The following is a 22,004-nucleotide window of genomic DNA, read 5'->3' as shown; positions in this document are numbered from 1 at the left end:
GAAGAATAAAACACAAGTACTACACCAAATGACATGAATACAAAAAACAATCCCGCACAAAACAAGGGCGGGACAACCTACTACATATAAGGACGTTAATTAAACTAAAATACACACAGGTGAAACTAATAAGACAAAACCAACAGACAAACGAAAAAGGGATCGGTAGTGGCTAGTAGGACGGCGACGACGACCGCCGAGCCCCGCCCGAACAGGCAGGAGAGCCAACTTCGGCGGAAGTCGTGACAGCTATTCTGTTCTTCTGAAATAAACTACATTTTCATTATATCATGCTTCTTTAGACCTGTCTAAAATAAATCATGGATTTATTGTTAAGGTGTAGGCTATATTACATGGATTTATTAGACTAAAATGTAGATGTTTCAAATGTCAGCATCAGTGGGTTGTAGGCTGTGTGGAAGCCAGGAGATGCTAAATGTGTTTATGTTAATTAACGGTCAATTACCATGAGGTCGACAGTTATTTGCTTGACAATCACCGGCTGATGTAATTTCGTGACCGCCACAGACCTAACTGGGAGACTAGTCAGGATCGAGGGAAAGATGAACTGAGCAAAGTACAGAGAGATCCTTGATAAAAACCTGCTCCATAGTGCTCAGGACCTCAGACTGGGGGTGAAGGTTCACCTTCCAACAGGACAATGACCCTAAGCACACAGCCAAGACAACACAGGAGTGGCTTCGGGACAAGTCTCTGAATGTCCTTTTGTGGCCCAGCCAGAGCCCGGGCTCCCCATCCAACCTGAAAGAATTTGAGAGGATCTGCAGAGACGAATGGGAGAAACTCCCCAAATACAGGTGTCCCAAGGTTGTAGCGCCATACCCAAGAAGACTCGAGGTTGTAATTTCTGCCAAAGGTGCTTCAACAAAGTAAAGGGTCTGAATACTTATCTAAACGTGATATGTCTTTTTTTACATTTTGTATAAATTTGCAAAAACGTCAAACCTGTTTTTGCTGTGCCATTATGCGGTATTGTATGTAGATTGGTGAGGAGAATAAGAATTATTAGAATAAGGCTGTAATAAAATGTGGACAAAGTCAAGGGGTCTGATCGATCTGTATCAATCTGAGTGGTCATAACTTCAGTCAACCTACATGCTGATGATATCTTAATCCCAGCAGTTCGATACTGGGTGTGCAACATATGAGCATTTGGCTAATTTTCTGGAAATAAGGTATAATCAGAGTAAGAGTGAGGCTATTCTTCTGATCCACCACACATTTCCAGCTCACAAGGGAAATGCTCCATTTGCATGAAATACCTTGGGAGAAATATCAAGTTACCAGTTAATAAGATATTTCATCTAAATGGTCCAGGTCTCCTTAAAACCATTCGGGACGACATTATAACATTATATTCTACCTTTATCACTATGGGGTAGCGCAGAGGTGATAAAGATGAGCATACTCCCGAGACTATCTTTCCTTATGTCAGCTATACCACTTCAGTTCCCTCAGCACTGGTTTAAAGAGATAAACAGTTTCTTTTCAAGCTTCTTGTGGAAAGAAAAGAAACTTAGAATCAACCACAAAAAAACTGTCCGTGCCAACAAGTAAGGGTGGATTAGGTGTTCCTAATGTGTATTTGTACTACTTGTCATATAATGCAAGATACCCACTGGCATGTGGCTATACAAATGGGGGAGTAGCAGGCACCTGGGATTGGTTAGAGGAAGAAATTGTGAGGGAACACAAGTCGAACTCTTTATCACTATGGTATTACCCCAAGTTCCACTGCAAGATAGATAACCCACTACAGGAGTACTCTTGTGAAGTGGCAAAGATACTTAATTAAAGGTTATCTATCAATGGAGAATCCTTCCCTTCATGTCCAATATGGTTCACCCCTTGTTTACTGAAGGGGAAAGACATTGGCTAATATCACCTGGCAACGCCAGAACATCAGTCAGGTGTGGTAGGTTGTAAGGGGCGGAGAAAATATACCATTCCAAGAGCTGATGTCAGCGTTTGGCCTGAATAATATAGCATTTCTACCCTATTTACAGCTCAAATGAATTATAAAGTGTATTTCCTCAAAGTTCTATTGATGTGGGATCTAAAAGTACTTTAGACAACAAACTGGGGAATGTTGCTAATGGTAAAGGAACGGTTTCTGCCCTATACAAGCTGGTTGGTCTCTCCTCCCGAAATAGTAACACCTCTACTCCGTTATGTTGGGAGCAGGACATGGGTGTATCTATTACCACAGCACAATGTGATGCAATATGGAAAATGCAACATCAATATCCAATTGTGTAAGGTATAAGATTATTCAAATAAAGATATTACACAGGGCATGCATCACATGACACAAGTTGAAAAAGATGGATCAAAGCCTGGAATTGTCCAGTTGTCAAAAGATTCTAGACTGAGGTAGTTGATATGCTGTCTGAAATCTTGAATGTACAGTGATGGAGTGCTGCATCAGCTGACTAGGCCTCCACAATCACCCGACCTCAACCCAATTGAGATGGTTTGGGATGAGTTGGACTGCAAAATGAAGAAAAAGCAGCCAAGGGCTCAGCATATGTGGGAACTCCTTCAAAACTGTTTGAAAAGCATTACTCCTGAAGCTGGTTGAGAGAATGCCAAGAGTGTGCAAAGCTGTCATCAAGGCAAAGAGTGGCTACTTTGAATAATCTCAAATATAAAATATATATAGATTTATTTAACACTTTTTTTGGTTACTACATGATTCCATATGTTTTATTTCATAGTTATTCTACAATGTAGAAAATAGTTTAAAAAATAAAGAAAAACCCTGGAATCAGTAGGTGTGTCCAAACTTTAGACTGGTACTGTTTGTCTCCAACTGTGTCCTGTAGTGTACCTTCTTGGGAGCATTGTGGGTAATATTCAACCTAGAACCATGCACGCATCATTGCTCTGGCCCAACTATCAGTGAAACAGACAATTCTTATAAAAAGGACTTCTTGGACATATTGACTATGGAACGAGCAGGATCGGCCCTCCAAGACTATGACAATGGACACTATCAGAACACATGTAAACCATAGAACAACCTCAATTTATCAATTCATAACCTAAACTATCGTTTGTTCAAAAATGTTCCACACTGTAGACGGCATGTGTGCTTATCCTGGTGATTGTGGGTGCGCTCGCTTCCATGCCTGCCTGGGCATCCGGAAAGGCTTGATGCTTCCCGTCCTTGGAAAATCCTTTTGGGGCAGGGGCGTTGCCCTGATGGCTTCTCTGAGCGGCTTTTAGGCTGGGTTTCTGTATAAGCACTTTGTGACATCGGCTGATGTAAAAAGGGCTTTATAAATCAATTTGATTGATTGAGTAAAATATGTACATATAACTAGGATTAAAGTGACTAGGAAACAGGATAGATAATAAACAGTATCAGCAGCGTATGTGATGAGTAAAAAAAGTTAGTGCAAAAAGGGCCAATGCAGATAGTCCATTAAATATTTGATGGCTTGGGGGTAGAAGCAGTTCAGGGTCCTGTTGGTTCCAGACTTGGTGCATCAGTACACCTTGTCAATGCGCTAGAGTCTATGACTTAGGTGGCTGGAGTCTTTGACAAATTTTAGGGCCTTCCTCTGACACCGCCTGGTATAGAGGTCCTGAATAGCAGGAAGCCTTCTACAGTGATGTACTGTTTTGATCATGCAGACTGGAATATCAGGAAGCCTTCTACAGGGATGTACTGTTTTGATCATGCAGACTGGAATATGTTCTGGTCAGCCATGGAGAACAACATCAACCTATACGCTAACTCGGTGAGAGCGTTTATAAAGAAGTGCATTGGAGATTTTCTACCCACTGTGACTATTAAAACCTATCCTAACCAGAAACTGTGGATGGATGGCGGCATTCGCGCAAAACTGAAAGCGTGATCCACCGCATTTAACCACGCCATGGAAAGAGGTCCCCCCCCCCTTCTCCGTGGCTGACGTGAGTATAACATTCTAAACGTGTTGACCCTCGCAAGGCTGCTGGCCCAGACGGCATACCTAGCCGCGTCCTCAAAGCATTGCCCAGACCAGCTGGCTGGTGTGTTTACGGACATATTCAATTGCTCCCTATCCCAGTCTGCTGTCCCCACATGCTTCAAGATGGCCACCATTGTTCCTGTACCCAAGAAGGCAAAGATAACTGAACTAAATGACTACTGAACTAAATGTAGCACTCAGTTGCGTCATCATGAAGTGCTTTGAGAGACTAGTCAAGGATCATATCACCTCCACCTTACCGGCCACCCTAGATTCACTTCAGTTTGCATACCGCCCCAACAGGTCCACAGACGATGCAATCGCCATCACACTGCACACTGCCCTATCCCAACTGGACAAAATTAATACCTATGTAAGAATGCTGTTCATTGACTACAGCTCAGCATTCAGCACCATAGTACCCTCCAAGCTCATCATCAAGCTGGAGGCCCTTGGTCTCAACCCCGCCCTGTGGAATTGGGTCCTGGACTTTCTGATGGGCCGCCCCCAGGTGGTGAAGGTAGGAAACAATATCTCCACTTCGCTGACCAACACAGGGGCCCCACAAGGGTGCGTGCTCAGCCCCCTCCTGTACTCCCTGTTCACCCACGACTGCGTGGCCATGAACACCTCCAACTCAATCATCAAGTTTGCAGACGACAGTAATGGGCTTGATTACCAACAACAATGAGACAGTCTACAAGGAGGAGGTGAGATCACTCGGAGTGTGGTGTCAGGAAAACAAACTCTCACTCAACGTCAACAAAACAAAGGAGATGATTGTGGACTTCAGGAAACAGCAGAGGGAGCACATCGAAGGGACAGCAGTGGAGAAGGTGGAAAGTTGTTTAAGTTCCTCGGCGTACATATTTACATTTACATGTAAGTCATTTAGCAGACGCTCTTATCCAGAGCGACTTACAAATTGGTGCATTCACCTTATGACATCCAGTGGAACAACCACTTTACAATAGTGCATCTAAATATTTTAAGGGGGGGGGGGGTGAGAAGGATTACTTTATCCTATCCTAGGTATTCCTTAAAGAGGTGGGGTTTCAGGTGTCTCCGGAAGGTGGTGATTGACTCCGCTGTCCTGGCGTCGTGAGGGAGTTTGTTCCACCATTGGGGAGCCAGAGCAGCGAACAGTTTTGACTGGGCTGAGCGGGAACTGTACTTCCTCAGTGGTAGGGAGGCGAGCAGGCCAGAGGTGGATGAACGCAGTGCCCTTATTTGGGTGTAGGGCCTGATCAGAGCCTGGAGGTACTGAGGTGCCGTTCCCCTCACAGCTCCGTAGGCAAGCACCATGATCTTGTAGCGGATGCGAGCTTCAACTGGAAGCCAGTGGAGAGAGCGGAGGAGCGGGGTGACGTGAGAGAACTTGGGAAGGTTGAACACTAGACGGGCTGCGGCGTTCTGGATGAGTTGTAGGGTTTAATGGCACAGGCAGGGAGCCCAGCCAACAGCGAGTTGCAGTAATCCAGACGGGAGATGACAAGTGCCTGGATTAGGACCTGCGCCGCTTCCTGTGTGAGGCAGGGTCGTACTCTGCGGATGTTGTAGAGCATGAACCTACAGGAACGGGCCACCGCCTTGATGTTAGTTGAGAACGACAGGGTGTTGTCCAGGATCACGCCAAGGTTCTTAGCGCTCTGGGAGGAGGACACAATGGAGTTGTCAACCGTGATGGCGAGATCATGGAACGGGCAGTCCTTCCCCGGGAGGAAGAGCAGCTCCGTCTTGCCGAAGTTCAGCTTGAGGTGGTGATCCGTCATCCACACTGATATGTCTGCCAGACATGCAGAGATGCAATTCGCCACCTGGTCATCAGAAGTGGGAAAGGAGAAGATTAATTGTGTGTCGTCTGCATAGCAATGATAGGAGAGACCATGTGAGGTTATGACAGAGCCAAGTGACTTGGTGTATAGCGAGAATAGGAGAGGGCCTAGAACAGAGCCCTGGGGGACACCAGTGGTGAGAGCGCGTGGTGAGGAGACAGATTCTCGCCACGCCACCTGGTAGGAGCGACCTGTCAGGTAGGACGCAATCCAAGCGTGGGCCGCGCCGGAGATGCCCAACTCGGAGAGGGTGGAGAGGAGGATCTGATGGTTCACAGTATCGAAGGCAGCCGATAGGTCTAGAAGGATGAGAGCAGAGGAGAGAGAGTTAGCTTTAGCGGTGCGGAGCGCCTCCGTGATACAGAGAAGAGCAGTCTCAGTTGAATGACTAGTCTTGAAACCTGACTGATTTGGATCAAGAAGGTCATTCTGAGAGAGATAGCGGGAGAGCTGACCAAGGACGGCACGTTCAAGAGTTTTGGAGAGAAAAGAAAGAAGGGATACTGGTCTGTAGTTGTTGACATCGGAGGGATCGAGTGTAGGTTTTTTCAGAAGGGGTGCAACTCTCGCTCTCTTGAAGACGGAAGGGACGTAGCCAGCGGTCAGGGATAAGTTGATGAGCGAGGTGAGGTAAGGGAGAAGGTCTCCGGAAATGGTCTGGAGAAGAGAGGAGGGGATAGGGTCGAGCGGGCAGGTTGTTGGGCGGCCGGCCGTCACAAGACGCGAGATTTCATCTGGAGAGAGAGGGGAGAAAGAGGTCAGAGCACAGGGTAGGGCAGTGTGAGCAGAACCAGCGGTGTCGTTAGACTTAGCAAACGAGGATCGGATGTCGTCGACCTTCTTTTCAAAATGGTTGACGAAGTCATCTGCAGAGAGGGAGGAGGTGGGGGAGGGGGAGGAGGATTCAGGAGGGAGGAGAAGGTGGCAAAGAGCTTCCTAGGGTTAGAGGCAGATGCTTGGAATTTAGAGTGGTAGAAAGTGGCTTTAGCAGCAGAGACAGAGGAGGAAAACGTAGAGAGGAGGGAGTGAAAGGATGCCAGGTCCGCAGGGAGGCGAGTTTTCCTCCATTTCCGCTCGGCTGCCCGGAGCCCTGTTCTGTGAGCTCGCAATGAGTCGTCAAGCCACGGAGCGGGAGGGGAGGACCGAGCCGGCCTGGAAGATAGGGGACATAGAGAGTCAAAGGATGCAGAAAGGGAGGAGAGGAGGGTTGAGGAGGCAGAATCAGGAGATAGGTTGGAGAAGGTTTGAGCAGAGGGAAGAGATGATAGGATGGAAGAGGAGAGAGTAGCGGGGGAGAGAGAGCGAAGGTTGGGACGGCGCGATACCATCCGAGTAGGGGCAGTGTGGGAAGTGTTGGATGAGAGCGAGAGGGAAAAGGATACAAGGTAGTGGTCGGAGACTTGGAGGGGAGTTGCAATGAGGTTAGTGGAAGAACAGCATCTAGTAAAGATGAGGTCGAGCGTATTGCCTGCCTTGTGAGTAGGGGGGGAAGGTGAGAGGGTGAGGTCAAAAGAGGAGAGGAGTGGAAAGAAGGAGGCAGAGAGGAATGAGTCAAAGGTAGACGTGGGGAGGTTAAAGTCGCCCAGAACTGTGAGAGGTGAGCCGTCCTCAGGAAAGGAGCTTATCAAGACATCAAGCTCATTGATGAACTCTCCGAGGGGACCTGGAGGGCGATAAATGATAAGGATGTTAAGCTTGAAAGGGCTGGTAACTGTGACAGCATGAAATTCAAAGGAGGCGATAGACAGATGGGTAAGGGGTAACATATCACAGACAAATTGAAATGGTCCTCTCACACAGACAGTGTGATGAAGAAGGAAGGATAAAATACAAGTTAAATAGTTAATAATTAAGAGTAGGCAAAGTGATTGTCAGGTGAAAAGTATATTGAACGTTTTACCATTGCACCATTTGATGTACAGTAACGTTCACTGTGGTTGTCTGAAGTGTGCTATGGAGTTTGCAGTTGGCGAAGCCTCATTGCTATTGGTTATTTCCCATAATTTGCAGCAATGCCAATGAGTGTCATCACTATCTTTGCTGTACCTCAAGTTGGTGTGATTACAGAGCTGAGAAACTTTTAGAAGTTGATTTCACTCCTGGCTCACAGTTTGTCTGGGCAGTGTCTTAACATCCTCCTTAAACCTACTCTGAGCTAAGAGTTGTTTTGTTTTTGTCTTAAAACAAGTTTTAGCAGGATTCCCAGAACCTTTTCTGAGATGCTTTGTAGATCAGCAGGCCTACTCTTAGACTCTTGATAGCCCTGATTTCAGGGATATGCATTTAATTGTATCATATTCCACCAGGTGTCTCCCTCCTCCCGCGAAATAAGCTGTTTTAACACAGTCTGATCTCTGAATGAATAGGATGCTTATGTATGTATGGGTGGGGAGGCCATAGAAGTCAGCTGAGAGCCTGGCATGGCAAGTGAATATACCATTTATATGCTCAATAATAGTATTGATTTTGAATGGTTTTGTGGGTCAAAGATCCCTCCCCGCATTTGACACAATTTTTATCTCTTTTGGCGATGAGGGTATTTTGGAAGGGATGTTCGGGGAGCCAGGGGCCACTTTGCATGACATACCCCCACTCTCCTCTCAGCTTAGTACAAGATGATGGATATCACACGACTGAGTAACCTGCAGCTACTTTCAGGGCTTTGCTTTATCGACAAATCTAAAAGGCTCTGCCATTAGAGCCTTAAGTGCCTGTGTTAAATCTCTTAACTCGGCACTATAGACCGCTGCAGCACTTTAAAAGTTGTTATAACACCTTGAAGTCTCCCAGCTCTTCTGACCCTATCTCCTGAGCCCTAGTGGCAGAATGAGAGGTGGGAAAGAAAGTGCTTTAAAAACACCTTCTCAGAGCCTCTTTTTTTTAACAACATTTTTGTGTTTTATAATCGTGCCACTGTGATGGAGAGGGCTCTTACTGTTACTGTGGTTATATACCCTCGACTGAGGCCCTGCAGTACTTATGAAATGTTGCAGAATCAGGTGATGGTCCTCTGCCTTCTGTATGTCAGCCAACCCACACTTTGTGTAGAGGACACCATTGAAGCTTATTACACATATTGCTCTCAGGTTGGGTACTTGAGCGACCCATTGAGTTTCAGACGTGACAGGATCACACACACACACACACACACACACACACACACACACACACACACACACACACACACACACACACACACACACACACACACACGCATATATATATATATATATATATATATACTCACACACACACAGAAAATATCCCTACCTACACACTACAAAGATGACACTTTCACAAACGTCTCTCCCTGTCCCAATTTGTATACACGTGCACACACCTTCACCCTTAGCACAGCGGTGTATTGATGTGTGAATCAGGCTGTAATTGCTGCTGCGTCTCTTCCCTGTTCTGCAGGGAATTATATTGATTGTGATCATCTTGTACTGCTCACTGAGGGATCCACCAAGCCCTACTTTAAAGGTGATTAACGCTCAAATCAGAGGCCGAACCAAATCTCCATAAGATTATACATTGACCAATGTTTATATGTTTATCTATCTAAGAAATGATCTCGCCCTTTATCTGGCTTGAACTGAACTGGCTTGCCCACACATTCTCTGTCACTCACTCACTCACTCACTCACTCACTCACTCACTCACTCACTCACTCACTCACTCACTCACTCACACACACACACACACACACACACACACACACACACACACACACACACACACACACACACACACACACACACACACACACACACACACACACACACACACACACACACACACACACACACACACTTGATAATGCAATACATTTTGACCAAGCAAGTCTCTGATTCCTGTTCCCCTTCGAAACGTCATAAACAAACAGATAGAAAACTCTGTTTTCTCTGCTCAGTTGAGATGTGAAATGATTTGGTCTCTCGTCTTCCTTTTTCCCTCACCGTTCACCTGATCATTGAGCACGTGGGCCCGTCACAGCTTCTGTGACCCACTGTAGAGGGAGCATTAAATGTGTGAGGGCTGTTTTGATGTGCAGACACTGGTGGTTTTAGTGCCTGTTTTCTATTTTTTTTCTTCTTTCTCACTCCCTTTTTTATTCCAATCAGCCTGTTTGTTCTTTTTTCTTTCCCATTATTTCCTCCACTACTTAATGACACTTAGAAGATTAGTCCAAATGAGTACTAAAAGAGACCCTAATCATTTCAAATAAATCAAACTACTAACCCTCCTTATCTTGTCTCTGTTTCCCTCTTTCTTTCAATCTTTCAGAATGCTTCCCTCTCTTTCCACTTCCCTCTCTTTCTACTTTGTTCCTTCTTTCCCCCATCACTCAGTCTGTCCCCTATCAGCCCTTCGATTTCGTCTTCGCCGCAGTGACATATTCATGCTTTTGATCATGGCGAATGAGCCGGTGGCCGGATTCTCTTTGACTCCATCTGCACCTATCAGAGCAAGGAGAAGGAGAAGGAGAAGAGAAAAAGTCCTACCTCATAATTTCCTCTTTCTTCCATTCTTTAACACTGTTAAATTCTCCATGAAATGAAACAGAACATATTGTTGTGAAAGATTGTGAAATCAAGGTATTTTTTAATTCTAGGTGTAGACATTTGAAACGGATCATATGAAACAGAGGTGGGGATGTATCTCCTGAGGTTGATCTTTGTTGTCAAATGAATGCTTTTGATAGACACCGATTACATACGTCTATCTCTTTTCTCTCCTCTCTCTCCTTTGTAGGCTGATAATTCAGTCCTGGCCCTTGCGAATGAGAGCCAGCGAGAGGCGTATGAAAGGTGTCTGGATGAGGTGAGTTTTCATATAGAGCTGCAGTATACATTAGGAGAATGTCATCCTGACACTGTCACACTGTATTCTGTCTATCTCTGTACCCATTACTTAAAATGTCTCAGCTTTTATACTCTGCAATGATTACTGTCCACTCTTAAGACTCCAAAATCATTCTCAATTTCTGGCCACAGACCAAAGCAAAGATTAAACTTGTATTATATTTCACTCAGGTTGCCAACCACGTGGTACAGGCCCTTCTGAGTCAAAAGGTAAGATATGGTGCATCAAGACAAATCAATGATGTTCAGACTGAAGTCTAACAAGTCAAGGAACAGTTCATTACACAACAAGGTGTGTGTGTGTGTGTCAGTTGTTTTTTTATTTGTGTTGTGTGTTGTGTCCTAGGACCTGCGGGAGGAGTGTATTAAGTTGAAGATGCGTGTGTTTGACCTGGAGAGACAGAACAGAACTCTGACTGAGCTCTTTGCCCAGAAACTACACCCCCAGGATAGCTCTCTGCAACAGGTACAGAACGTGTGTGTGTGTGACAGTTTTCTCTCTCAGCAGTAAGTTGCTTTTCATTTTATTTTCAGTCTTTTTTTTCTAAACTAGATTGTATGCGACAGGAGACATTAATTAGAATTAGTCATGAGTACTGACAGACAGTTGTTGAAAGTGTGACCAAAGAAGGTGTGTGTGTGTGTGTTGGACGCAATGCATACAGATGTACTATCTTAATTTGACCATTTTCTTAGAGCAGGAAAATTATCCCGAAGCAACAAGAAATGTGGATTATAATTCATGGACATTTATGATAAATATGATAATGTTTTACCCGTCTACGTGCAATACCCCATAATGACAAAGTGGAAATATGTTTTTAGAAATGTTTGCTAATTTATTTCAAATGAAATACAGAAATATCTAATTTACACAAGTGTTCACATCCCTGAGTCAGTACATGTTAGAATCACCTTTGGCAGTGATACAGCTGTGAGTCTTTCTGGGTAAGTTTCTAAGAGCTTTGCACACCTGGATTGTACAATATTTGCACATTATTCTTTAAAAAAATATTCAAGCTCTGTGAAGCTGTCTGTTGATCATTGCTAGACGATTTAAGTGAAAACTATAACTAGGACACTCAGGAACATTCAATGTCATCTAGTTAAGTAACTCCAGTGTTTTGGCTGAGTGTTTTAGGCTATTGTCATGCTAAAATGAATTTTTCTCCCAGTGTATGTAGGAAGGCAGAATGACCAGGTTTTCCTCCAGGATTTGCCTGTGCTTAGCTCTATTCTTAGCTCTTTTTTTATCCTGAAAAACTCCCTAGTGTTTGCCGTTGACAAGCATAGCCAAGACATGATGCGGCCAACACCATGCTTGAAAATGTGATGAGTTGTGTTGGATTTGCCGCAAACATAACGTTTTGTATTCAGGACATAAAGTACATTTCTTTGCCACATTTTTTGCAGTTTTACTTTAGTGCCTTTTTGCAAACAGGATGCATGTTTTGGAATATTTTTATTCTGTACAGGCTTCCTTCTTTTCACTCTGTCATTTAGGTTAGTATTGTGGAGTAACTGCAATTTTGTTGAACCATCCTCAGTTTTCTCCTATCACAGCCATTTTATCCCTCTCCATGTGTAATTAATAACTTCATCATGCTCAAAGGGATATTCTGTTTTTTTTTACCCATCTACCAATAGGTGCCTTTCTTTGCGAGGCATTGGAAAACCTCCCTGATCTTTGTGGGTCAATCTGTGTTTGAAATGCACTGCTCGACTGAGGGACCTTACAGATAATTGTATGTGTGGGATACAGAGATGAGATAGTCATTCAAAAATCATTATTGCACACCAAGCGAGTCCATGCAACTTTATTATGGAACATGTTAATAGAGCAGATTTGTATTACTGAACCTATTTAGGCTTGCCATAACAAAGGAGTTGAACACTTATTGACTCAAGACATTTCAGCTTTTCATTTTTAATTCATTTGTAAACGTTTCGAAAAACATAATTCCACTTTGACATTATGAGCTATTGTGTGTAGGCCAGTGACACATCTCAATTTATTTGAAATGTAACAACAAAATGTTGAAAAAGTGAAGGGGTGTGAATACTTTCTGAAGACACTGTAAAAGCCTTTTTAAACCTCAAATACACTACAAGTTTGCATTTCAAGTGTGCAGGAAAATTCTCTGTGACAGAGTGATCAAATTAAGATCGTACATCTGTATCTAAACCACTGCCTTGCTTGTGTCTCCTGTTCATTATGATTATATCGCTGTTTTATCAAAGTTTTATATAACAGTTAATAGGACCCATGTGTCATGCTGTTTCTGTTTCCTACCTAATAAGCACAGTGTTTCTGATTTGAATCTGTTTTCATTTGGGAGGGAGATGACAAGTTCTCCCTCATCTCTGTCACACTGATCTCATCACTGTTGTTGCTTAGGTGACTGTTGTCAAGCTGAAATGAAGGAAAGGTTATTTGTAGTTCTATTGAAGTGCAGCTAGGGATGTATTATGCATTGAGGTCCGATAGCTGTTTAGATATCTCTTATTTTGGATTTATTTGATCCTAACTGATATATAATATTAATTGTAGCTTGGAGCCCAAAAGCTCTTTGGAGCTTTTACTCTATCCATTTTGGCCTTGTTGAAAGAAACCAAGGACAAAGGTGCTGCTGTCATAGTATAGTTTTAGAATCCTCTTCTCAGGTGTTTATACAGCAACTCTTAAGTTTCTGAGAATTTGGCTTCAAAAGAACAGAGGCAGAGATTGTCTTTGATGTTCAGTGACCTTGGTCATATTTTTCATGTCTTTGTGTGTGACACAGGGCACCTCTTTCTCCCTCTCTATCTGTCACGCCCTGGCCATAGAGAGGCTTTTATTCTCTATTTTGGTTAGGCCAGGGTATGACATGGGTGGGCGTTCTAGTTTCTTTATTTCTATGTTTTCTGTTTCTATGTTTTGGCCGGGTATGGTTCTCAATCAGGGACAGCTGTCTATCGTTGTCTCTGATTGGGACTCATACTTAGGTAGCCTGTTTTTCCACCTTAGTTGTGGGTAGTTGTCTTTGTTAGTGGCCTGTATAGCCCTAGTAAGCGTTCCGTTTGTTGGCGACATTTTAAATAAAGAGAAAATGTACGTTACCACGCTGCACCTTGGTCTGGTCATTTCCCTGATAACGTTCATGACACTATCTCCCTCCTTCCCTCTCTCTTTCTTCAGCTCTGTTTATTAACCCCAACTCCTTCGCTCTCTCTCTCTCTCTCTCTCTTTCTTATCAACTGTATTAGTATTCAAACGTGGAGCGGATAGGAGAAAGAAGCAATCTGCTGCAGAAATCTCAAAACAGTATTTAATCTGAATAAATGTGCCCTGTAATTGCCAGGGCAGCAAAATGGCACATTCTCTATTACTGTAAATGAACATTTTAACTGTCCCCAACTCCCCCCAAATCTAACACCTTCTCCCTACCTCTCTTCTCCCCCCACGCCTCCATTTTTCTGTATTCTTCAGTCATCTCTTTGCGTCTCTTACCTGTGGGGAAAGAATAAACATCTTTCCTCGCATACAGAGTGAGAGTCTCTGCCCCCGCCATCGCCTTTCTTTGTGATGAATATAATAATCATAAGGAAAACTGATGCCATCTCACTGCCGAAGCAATTTAATTACTCAGGGCTGAGATGGGAATGAAAAGAGGCTGGCCCGCTCCTTTAATGCCATTTTTATCTGTGTATTAGGAGGCAGGTTAAAGGAAATCAGGAGAGGGTGCAGAGAATGACAATAGTCAATATGGTGCCCTTACTGTCATTCCTCTCTCCCTGTTCTCTCCCGTTCCAGTTGCAATTGGTGTCTGTCCCAGAGCACAGCACATGGCCCCTGACCATGGACAGTGACAAGCTGCTGGTGTCCCAGAGCCAAAGCGAACTCAAGGTGAGCAACTGACCCACACACAAACCCTGGCCCCTGACTAAAACTTCACTTTGACCATAGAATTACGAACACATATACTGGAGAAAAATATAAACGTAACATGCAACAATTTCAAAGATTTGACTAAGTTACAGTTCATATAAGGAAATCAGTCAATAGGCCCATCCACTGGGGAGCCAGACCCAGCCAATCAATGACATTGCTTCTCACAAAAGGGCTTTATTACAGACAAAATACTCCTCAGTTTCATCAGCTGTCCAGGTGGCTGGTCTCAGACGATCCCTTAGCTGAAGAAGCCGGATTTTGAGGTCCTGGGCTGGCGTGGTTACACGTGGTCTGCGGTTGGGAGGCAGGTTGGATGCACTGCCAAATTCTCTAAAACGATGTTGGAGATGGCATATGTTAGCGAAATGAATATTAATTTCTCTGGCAACAGCTAATTTCTCTGCAGTCAGCATGCTAATTGCATGCTCCCTCAACTTGAGACATCTATAGCAATTGTGTTGTGTGACAAAACTGCACATTTTAGTGTCTTTTATTGGCCCCAGCATAAGCTGCACCTGTATAATGATCATGTGGTTTAATCAGCTTCTTGATATGCCACAGGTCAGGTGGATGGATTATCTTGGCAAAGGAGAAATGCTCACTTAAAGGGATGTAAACGAATTGTGCAAAATGAAGTCAGTCAAATTCCACATGACCGTTTAGTCATGGTAATTAGGCATCTCCAAGCTCTGATGCTGCTGTTGGTTATTAGTAGCCCATCAAACTTGCTAACTGCCTGGTACTCAGCACTCTATTGGCCTCTGACATCAATGCAAAGGTATTCGAAAAAATCAAATCAAACACTTCATGAGAGCCCATGAGCTCATGTAGTGCAACATTTCAATAGGCTATGCAATTGCGTGAGAAAACGGAGTGATGGCGGAGGATCCCATCAGCTTTCTAGACCTACTATATTTATTTCTCAACTTTCCTAATATTAAGCACATTGCTTCCCTCTACAACAGGAGTACAGCATACCTGGCTGGGATGAAAATAAACCACGGGGAAAAGCGTCCTCCAGTCGCTTTAAGTGCATAGATGACATGTATTTTTTCCAGCCGCCCCTGTTTCAATACAGGTGCATGATAATGGTCCATTCTAAATCAAAACAAATGTCACACATATGTTATTTAGTATATGTAAAGACAATATTAAATCAAGAATAGTCTGATGGGTGACAATATTAGCCTATCAGTTGTGAATGTTCGAATCATAGTCTCACACCTCATGTAGCCCCATAGGCTTATATGTTTTAATAAGGTTTGTATCATAACTAAAGTGGTTAAATAACTTCTTAAAATTAAGCACATGAAAACCACTTTACAAGGGTTGTGGAGCCTAACTGGCATAAAAGCAGCTTTCAGGTTTGGGAAAGATAATGTTTACTATAACAATGCACCTTTATAATAAAAGCACTACATGCATTATTACATTTGCGGTCACTTATGATAATGGTGTTTTCCCGCTGCTCTTATGATGTGAAGAAATAGCCTAGTAGTTTATCAACATTTTAAGCTAAACGTTCTGATCAGCCACATTGCATAAAAAAGGTTTTTGATACTAGAGGTTGATTTAATTTGGGATCTATCGCATCCCACATCTGTCCCAGTGCTTATCAAATTGTGAATGAGAGACTATTGGAGTGCGGTGCAGCCTGCGCCAAAAAAAACTGAGCAGAGCTCATGCCTTTCAAGCAACTTTTTTCAAATCATCATTGGTCGCATCATGCAGCCTTACAATGTATTAAAAATCTAAACATACAGCCCAACGTTTGTAGAACTAAAGTTACATTAATAACTCTAAATTAAGCATGTAGGAATACCTATTTCTTTGTTAACCACTCATCATGTGCGCACCTCAAATCGTTTGGAGAAAATATTTATATTTTATTCAGCTTTGTTCAATTCTATTCTTCAATCGGCAGCGTAGCCTAGTGGTTAGAGCGTTGGACTAGTAACCGGAAGGTTGCGAGTTCAAACCCCCGAGCTTGACAAGGTACAAATCTGTCGTTCTGCCCCTGAACAGGCAGTTAACCCACTGTTCCCAGGCCGTCATTGAAAATAAGAATCTGTTCTTAACTGACTTGCCTGGTTAAATAAAGGTAAATAAAAAAAAATATTTAAAAAAATCTATAAAATAATATAACCTAATGCCACGGAGTTCTAAATGAACTAGTGTAGCCCACAGCCATTTGGCATAGCCACATCAGGACCTAACATAAGGACACTCAGAATGTGCTATTCTGTTCTTCTGAAATAAACTACATTTTCTTCATATCATGTTTCTTTAGACCTGTCTAAAATAAATCATGGATTTATTGTGAAGGTGTAATAAGCTATATTACATGGATGTATTATTCTTTTTAAAAAGACTTGTGTGGAAGCCAGGAGATAGTAAATGTGTATGTTAATTAACTGTCAGTTACCTTGAGACCGACAGTTATTTGCTTGACAATCACCGGCTGATGAAGTTTCGTGACCACCACAGCCCTAGCCAGATTGTGTTAAGGATTGTGTTAAGAACTGCAGCTGGGTTTTTCACGCTCAACAGTTTCTTGTGTGTATCAAGAATGGTCCACCATCCAAAGGACATCCAGCCAACTTGACACAACTGTGGGAAGCGTTGGAGTGGAACGCTTTCAACACCTTGTAGAGTCCATGCCCTGAAGAATTGAGGCTGTTCTGAGGGCAAAGGGAGGGACCCTTAATCAGCTCAGCAAACTCATATTTTGTTAACCTCTGCATCACCATCACTGGACACATTCTGTTAGTTATCATGGTTTATTTTCATACTCATACACTACAGTACATGATCAAAAGTATGTGGATACCTGCTCATCGAACATCTCATTCTGAAATCATGGGCATTAATATGGAGTTGGTCCCCCCTTGCCTGCTATAACAGCCTCTACCCTCCTGGGAAGGCTTTCCGCTAGATGTTAGAACATTGCTGCGGGGACTTCCTTTCAGCCACAAGCATTAGTGAGGTCGGTCAATGATGTTGGGCAATGACACCTGGCTCACTGTCGGCGTTCCAATTCATCCCAAAGGTGTTCGAGGGGGTTGAGGTCAGTGCTCTGTGCAGGCCAGTCAAGTTCTTTCCCACCGATCTTGACAAACCATTTCTGTATGGTCCTCGCTTTGTGCATGGGGGCAATGTCATGCTGAAATAGGAAAGGGCCTTCCTCAAACTGTTGCCACAAAGTTGGAAGCACAGAATCATCTAGAATGTCATTGTATGCTGTAGCGTTAACATGGACTAACCCAAACCATGAAATACAGCCCCAGGCCATTATTCCTTCTCCACCAAACTTTACAGTTGGCAGTATGCATTCAGGCAGGTAGCGTTCTCCTGGCATTCGCCAAACCAGATGGTGAAGTGTGATTAATCACTCCAGAGAACGCACTTACACTGTTCCAGAGTCCAATGGCGGTGCGCTTTACACCACTCCAGCTGACGGTTCACATTGAGCATGGTGATCTTAGGCCAAAGAACAGTTCTTGTGCTGATGTTGCTTACAGAGGCAGTTTGGAACACAGTAGTAAGTGCTGCAACTGAGGACAGACTGTTTCAACGCTTCAGCACTCGGCGGTCTCGCTCTGTGAAAATGTGTGGCCTAACACTTTGCGGCTGAGCTGTTGTTGCTCCTAGACGTTTCCACTTCACAATCACAGCACTTACAGATGACGGGGGCAGCTCGAGCAGGGCAGAAATTTGATGAACTGACTTGTTGGAAAGGTGGCATCCTAAGACGGTTCCACGTTGAAAGTCACTGAGCTCTTCAGTAAGGCCATTCTACCGACAATGTTTGTCTATGGAGATTGCATGGCTGTGTGCTCGATTTTATACATCTGTCAACAACGGGTGTGGCTGAATTAGCCGAATCCACTAATTTGATGTGTTCCAAGGAGGTTCCTCAGTGAACAAAGTCCATTCTCATTCCCATGATGAATTCACCCACAAATTAATATAATTTAAAGGGGCTCGGCTCGCTCAATGTTCTAGCGCCACCATAACATTTTCTGCTTTGAAGGTTCCTCCTGTTTTGCCCCACCACTCACCGAAGTACCCCCAACGGCGCTCACCGTGTCCCTCTGTAATGTTCTCTCTTAAAATAGGCCAGTGTTATTGCTGCCCCAAGGAGCAGCACTAGACTCCTGCTGACAAATGACTGAGAAGCAAGTGGAAGACAGGAACGAGAGAGACCCAGTCATTTCAACCCCGAGGGCAACTGATTGGTTTCTTGTTATCAGGCAGAGAGAGAGGTGTCAAATTGAATATAGATTTTTGTTTCCCTCTGAACAAACACTCTCCCTATGCATTCCTCTCGTTCTCTCCCTCCGTCTCCACTCCTCCGTAATTCTGTGAGGTTGAGGCTTTATTTCCATCAGATCTCCTTGGCCAATGGTTTCTCTCTGGCCCCAAGTCTCAAAGCATTTAATATACCATCCGTATGGCTCTGGGATTTTAACCAAGAATATAGTGGGATGGAGGTTTTGGATCAATGCGGCACCCCTTAAGAGAGCCCATACCACTAAACCCATCACACACATTGATGGAGCCCACTGTTGAAGGGCTACTTTACAACATAGATCCTCTCTCATGGATGCTGAGGCGGCAACTCAATATTAGGAAGGTGTTCCTAATGTTTGGTATAATCAATGTATATTCATGTTTTTGACTCCACTGGGCTTTTAATGGACCATGAGTAGAGAAATGTATTGACTGACTGACCGAATCCCATACAGTTCAGTTCTCCAACCCCATATCCTCAGCTAAGCTCTGCATCACTCCCAGCTCCCCTGATCCAAGTGCATCACCCGTCCAGATTGTGTATATATATACATACTGCATATATATGGGCTTATCAGAGCTCCCAGGTGTAGACTGAGAATTTATTAGGTAGACGTAAATCATTGAATCAGAATAGGCACTTCTGCAGCGATGGCAGAGGGGTTTTCAAAGTCACCTCATTCGACTGGGTTTGTCAAATTTGCACGCAATGGCTCTTTGGGTTCACTTGGGAGAGATGGAGGGAGACTGAAAAGGGAAAACAATGCACAGTGTATGCTGAGGTAATCAAGTGGGCCCTAACCTGTAGAAACCAGGCCTGTTGCTTGGATTCATCAAATTTACATGCCATGGCTTTGGAGAATGCCAGTGGAGTAGTAGTGGACATAATGACAGGGGAAGAGAATGAATGGTCTGTGTATGCTAAGCAAGTGGCTCTGTCTCACGCCCCTCTGTCTTAATTGGATAATCCCAGAGGTCCCCACTGGCGGTGACTATTTTAGTTAACAGATTGGCTCCTCTCCAAGAAGACGGGATGAGGAGGAGGGTGGAGGAGAAGTTTTCTCACTGATTACAGAATTAATTGCTTCTTTAATTAAAGATAAAGACTGCTTCCTAAGGTTGGCTGGCCATGTGTAACCAAAGTGACTTCAGTTGCCTCTCCACTCTTCTCTCCTTCATTCATTTATTCCTCCCCCTGTCAGGACAGGGGTGCTCAGCATTCTCAGGATGTCCTCTTTTGCTGTGACAGAGTCATTGGGGACTTGGGCGGTTAGTTCATTACAGTATGTTCACTTGAAACATGAGATGCAGGTCCCCTCAAAAAGTCCTGAAGTATCGAAGCAAATGTTGTTTTGTTCTCATCAAAGTAAAAAGGAACCTCCACAATCGATTGTCAACATGAAATCAATACATATGAGTCCTGCTGCACTATGCACGCAATGTGTTAGATGTTGGAGGCTATGTGAACTTTTCTTTAGATTTTAGCCATGCTGTACTTAACTTTTTTAGTTTGTATTGTCTGATGAAGATGTAGTGGAGTTACAACCTGATGTCCTTGTTTATGCAGAGCAATGGGGACCACACACAGAACGGAACAGCCGGCTTGGCCCCGGCCCCTGCCACCTCCATAGAGGCCCTGTCTCCGTTCTTCAAAAAGAAAGCACACATCCTGGAAGTATTGCGCAAGCTGGAGGAGTCGGACCCCCTCAAGTTCCACCCCTCCTCCTGCCTGTCCCCACACCACGACCTGGGTCAGGCGCTGGTTTCCATGGAAAGAGACCAGATGTCCCTGATGTCCTCTGTGGGGTTACCCTCTTCTCAGCACCTGGTAGCACATCCCTCGTCACGCTGCCACTTCTCCAGCTCAGACTCGGACAACCATGATTATACCAACAGAGAAGGGGCTCTCCAGGAGGACCATGCCCTGCACAAACAGCACCAGCACAGGGACTGCCAGTCCTGCCACATGCTCTCCCAGAAGAGTAGCCTGGACAGCCTGCTGAAGTGTGCCCAGGTCCATGGCGCCGCACACCCGGGCAGAGTGGAGAGCCTCAACGGGCAGGCCTGGGCAGAGGACCAGGGGGTGTTGGCACAGAGCACAGTCCTTCCCGAGGCAGCAGCTCTCCCCCACCTCCTCTCTACTGGCAGCACAAGCCAGTGCTACATGCACAAAACAGCAGTGGACTCTCTAGAGCAGCCTCCAGAACTTCTGGTTTCTTCTGATCCAATCTCCTCGCTAATCCAAGCCAACCTCAACGGGATGCTACGGAAAGAGACCAGGAACTTTCAAAGACACAAAGACAGGCATCCGTTTGGCAAACCGCTGCCTCGGGCTGAAGTGCAACCCTCTCACAGTGAGGATGTGAAGCACACGTCGCTGACCCAAAACAGGGACAGTCCGGAGGAGTGCTGCTACCTGGAAGAAGAGGCTGCATCAGTGGCACACAATGTGAACAACAGCCTGCACACCCCTACCTCACATACAGACCCTGTTGCCACGGAGACGGACCCAGGGTATCAAGAGGAGCAGGAAGTGAGCGAGCAGGTCTGCAACGGGCTCTACTTCTCCTCCAATGAGACGTCTGTCTGCAAGAAGGTGGCGGTGGAGTTGTACTCTCCAGCCCCGGTTCCCGAGAGGACCAGCTCAGCTCAGGCCCTGCCTCCCTCTGGCAAGAGCAAGCTTGCACTCAGCCCCACCTTTTCCACAGGCCTAGGTGAAGTCAAGCCCTCCCCCATTTCCTCCCCGTCCCGGCTGCTCAAGTTCCTGAAGATCCCGACGGGGATGAACCAGGCACAACCAGGCAACCCCCCTCCGTCTAAGTCCCCAGCTCACCCGCAGCTCCAAGATCCCCTGCAGGAACAACAACAACTATGAGGTGTACCACTCACCTGTCCTGACCCGCAAAGCCACCACCACGGAGAGGGAGAAGCAGCTGTCCTCATCCCCCTACTCTGCCCCCACCTCGCCACCCAAGCCAGAGGACAGTGCGGGCCCCCCCTCCCACAGTCAAGGAGATAGCTTTCAGCAGCCACTTTGCGCCCAAACCCAGCCACAGTACAAAGGCAGCCCCCTCCTCTTCTCACACACAAAGGGGCTCTC

General features: G+C 44.8%; 1 protein-coding gene across 5 annotated transcripts in view; it reads left to right on the top strand.

Annotated features, from left to right (window-relative positions):
• LOC124002435 overlaps positions 1–21,795 on the top strand; it is a 108,456-nt gene extending 86,661 nt beyond the window's left edge. For all 5 annotated transcript variants that reach the window (XM_046309801.1, XM_046309802.1, XM_046309804.1 and 2 more), the window contains 5 exons: positions 10,571–10,639; positions 10,852–10,890; positions 11,027–11,146; positions 14,474–14,566; positions 20,472–21,795. In XM_046309801.1, the coding sequence (XP_046165757.1) occupies positions 10,571–10,639; positions 10,852–10,890; positions 11,027–11,146; positions 14,474–14,566; positions 20,472–21,779 (1,629 nt within the window). In that variant the 3' untranslated portion in view covers positions 21,780–21,795. The remainder of the gene's footprint in view (positions 1–10,570; positions 10,640–10,851; positions 10,891–11,026; positions 11,147–14,473; positions 14,567–20,471) is intronic.
• The last annotated feature ends 209 nt before the right edge of the window (positions 21,796–22,004 follow it).

This window comes from Oncorhynchus gorbuscha, linkage group LG18, assembly GCF_021184085.1.
Source record: "Oncorhynchus gorbuscha isolate QuinsamMale2020 ecotype Even-year linkage group LG18, OgorEven_v1.0, whole genome shotgun sequence".
Classification (NCBI taxonomy): domain Eukaryota; kingdom Metazoa; phylum Chordata; class Actinopteri; order Salmoniformes; family Salmonidae; genus Oncorhynchus; species Oncorhynchus gorbuscha.
The sequence above is the reverse complement of the archived record's forward strand: the minus strand, read 5'-3'. Positions and strand labels throughout refer to the sequence as shown.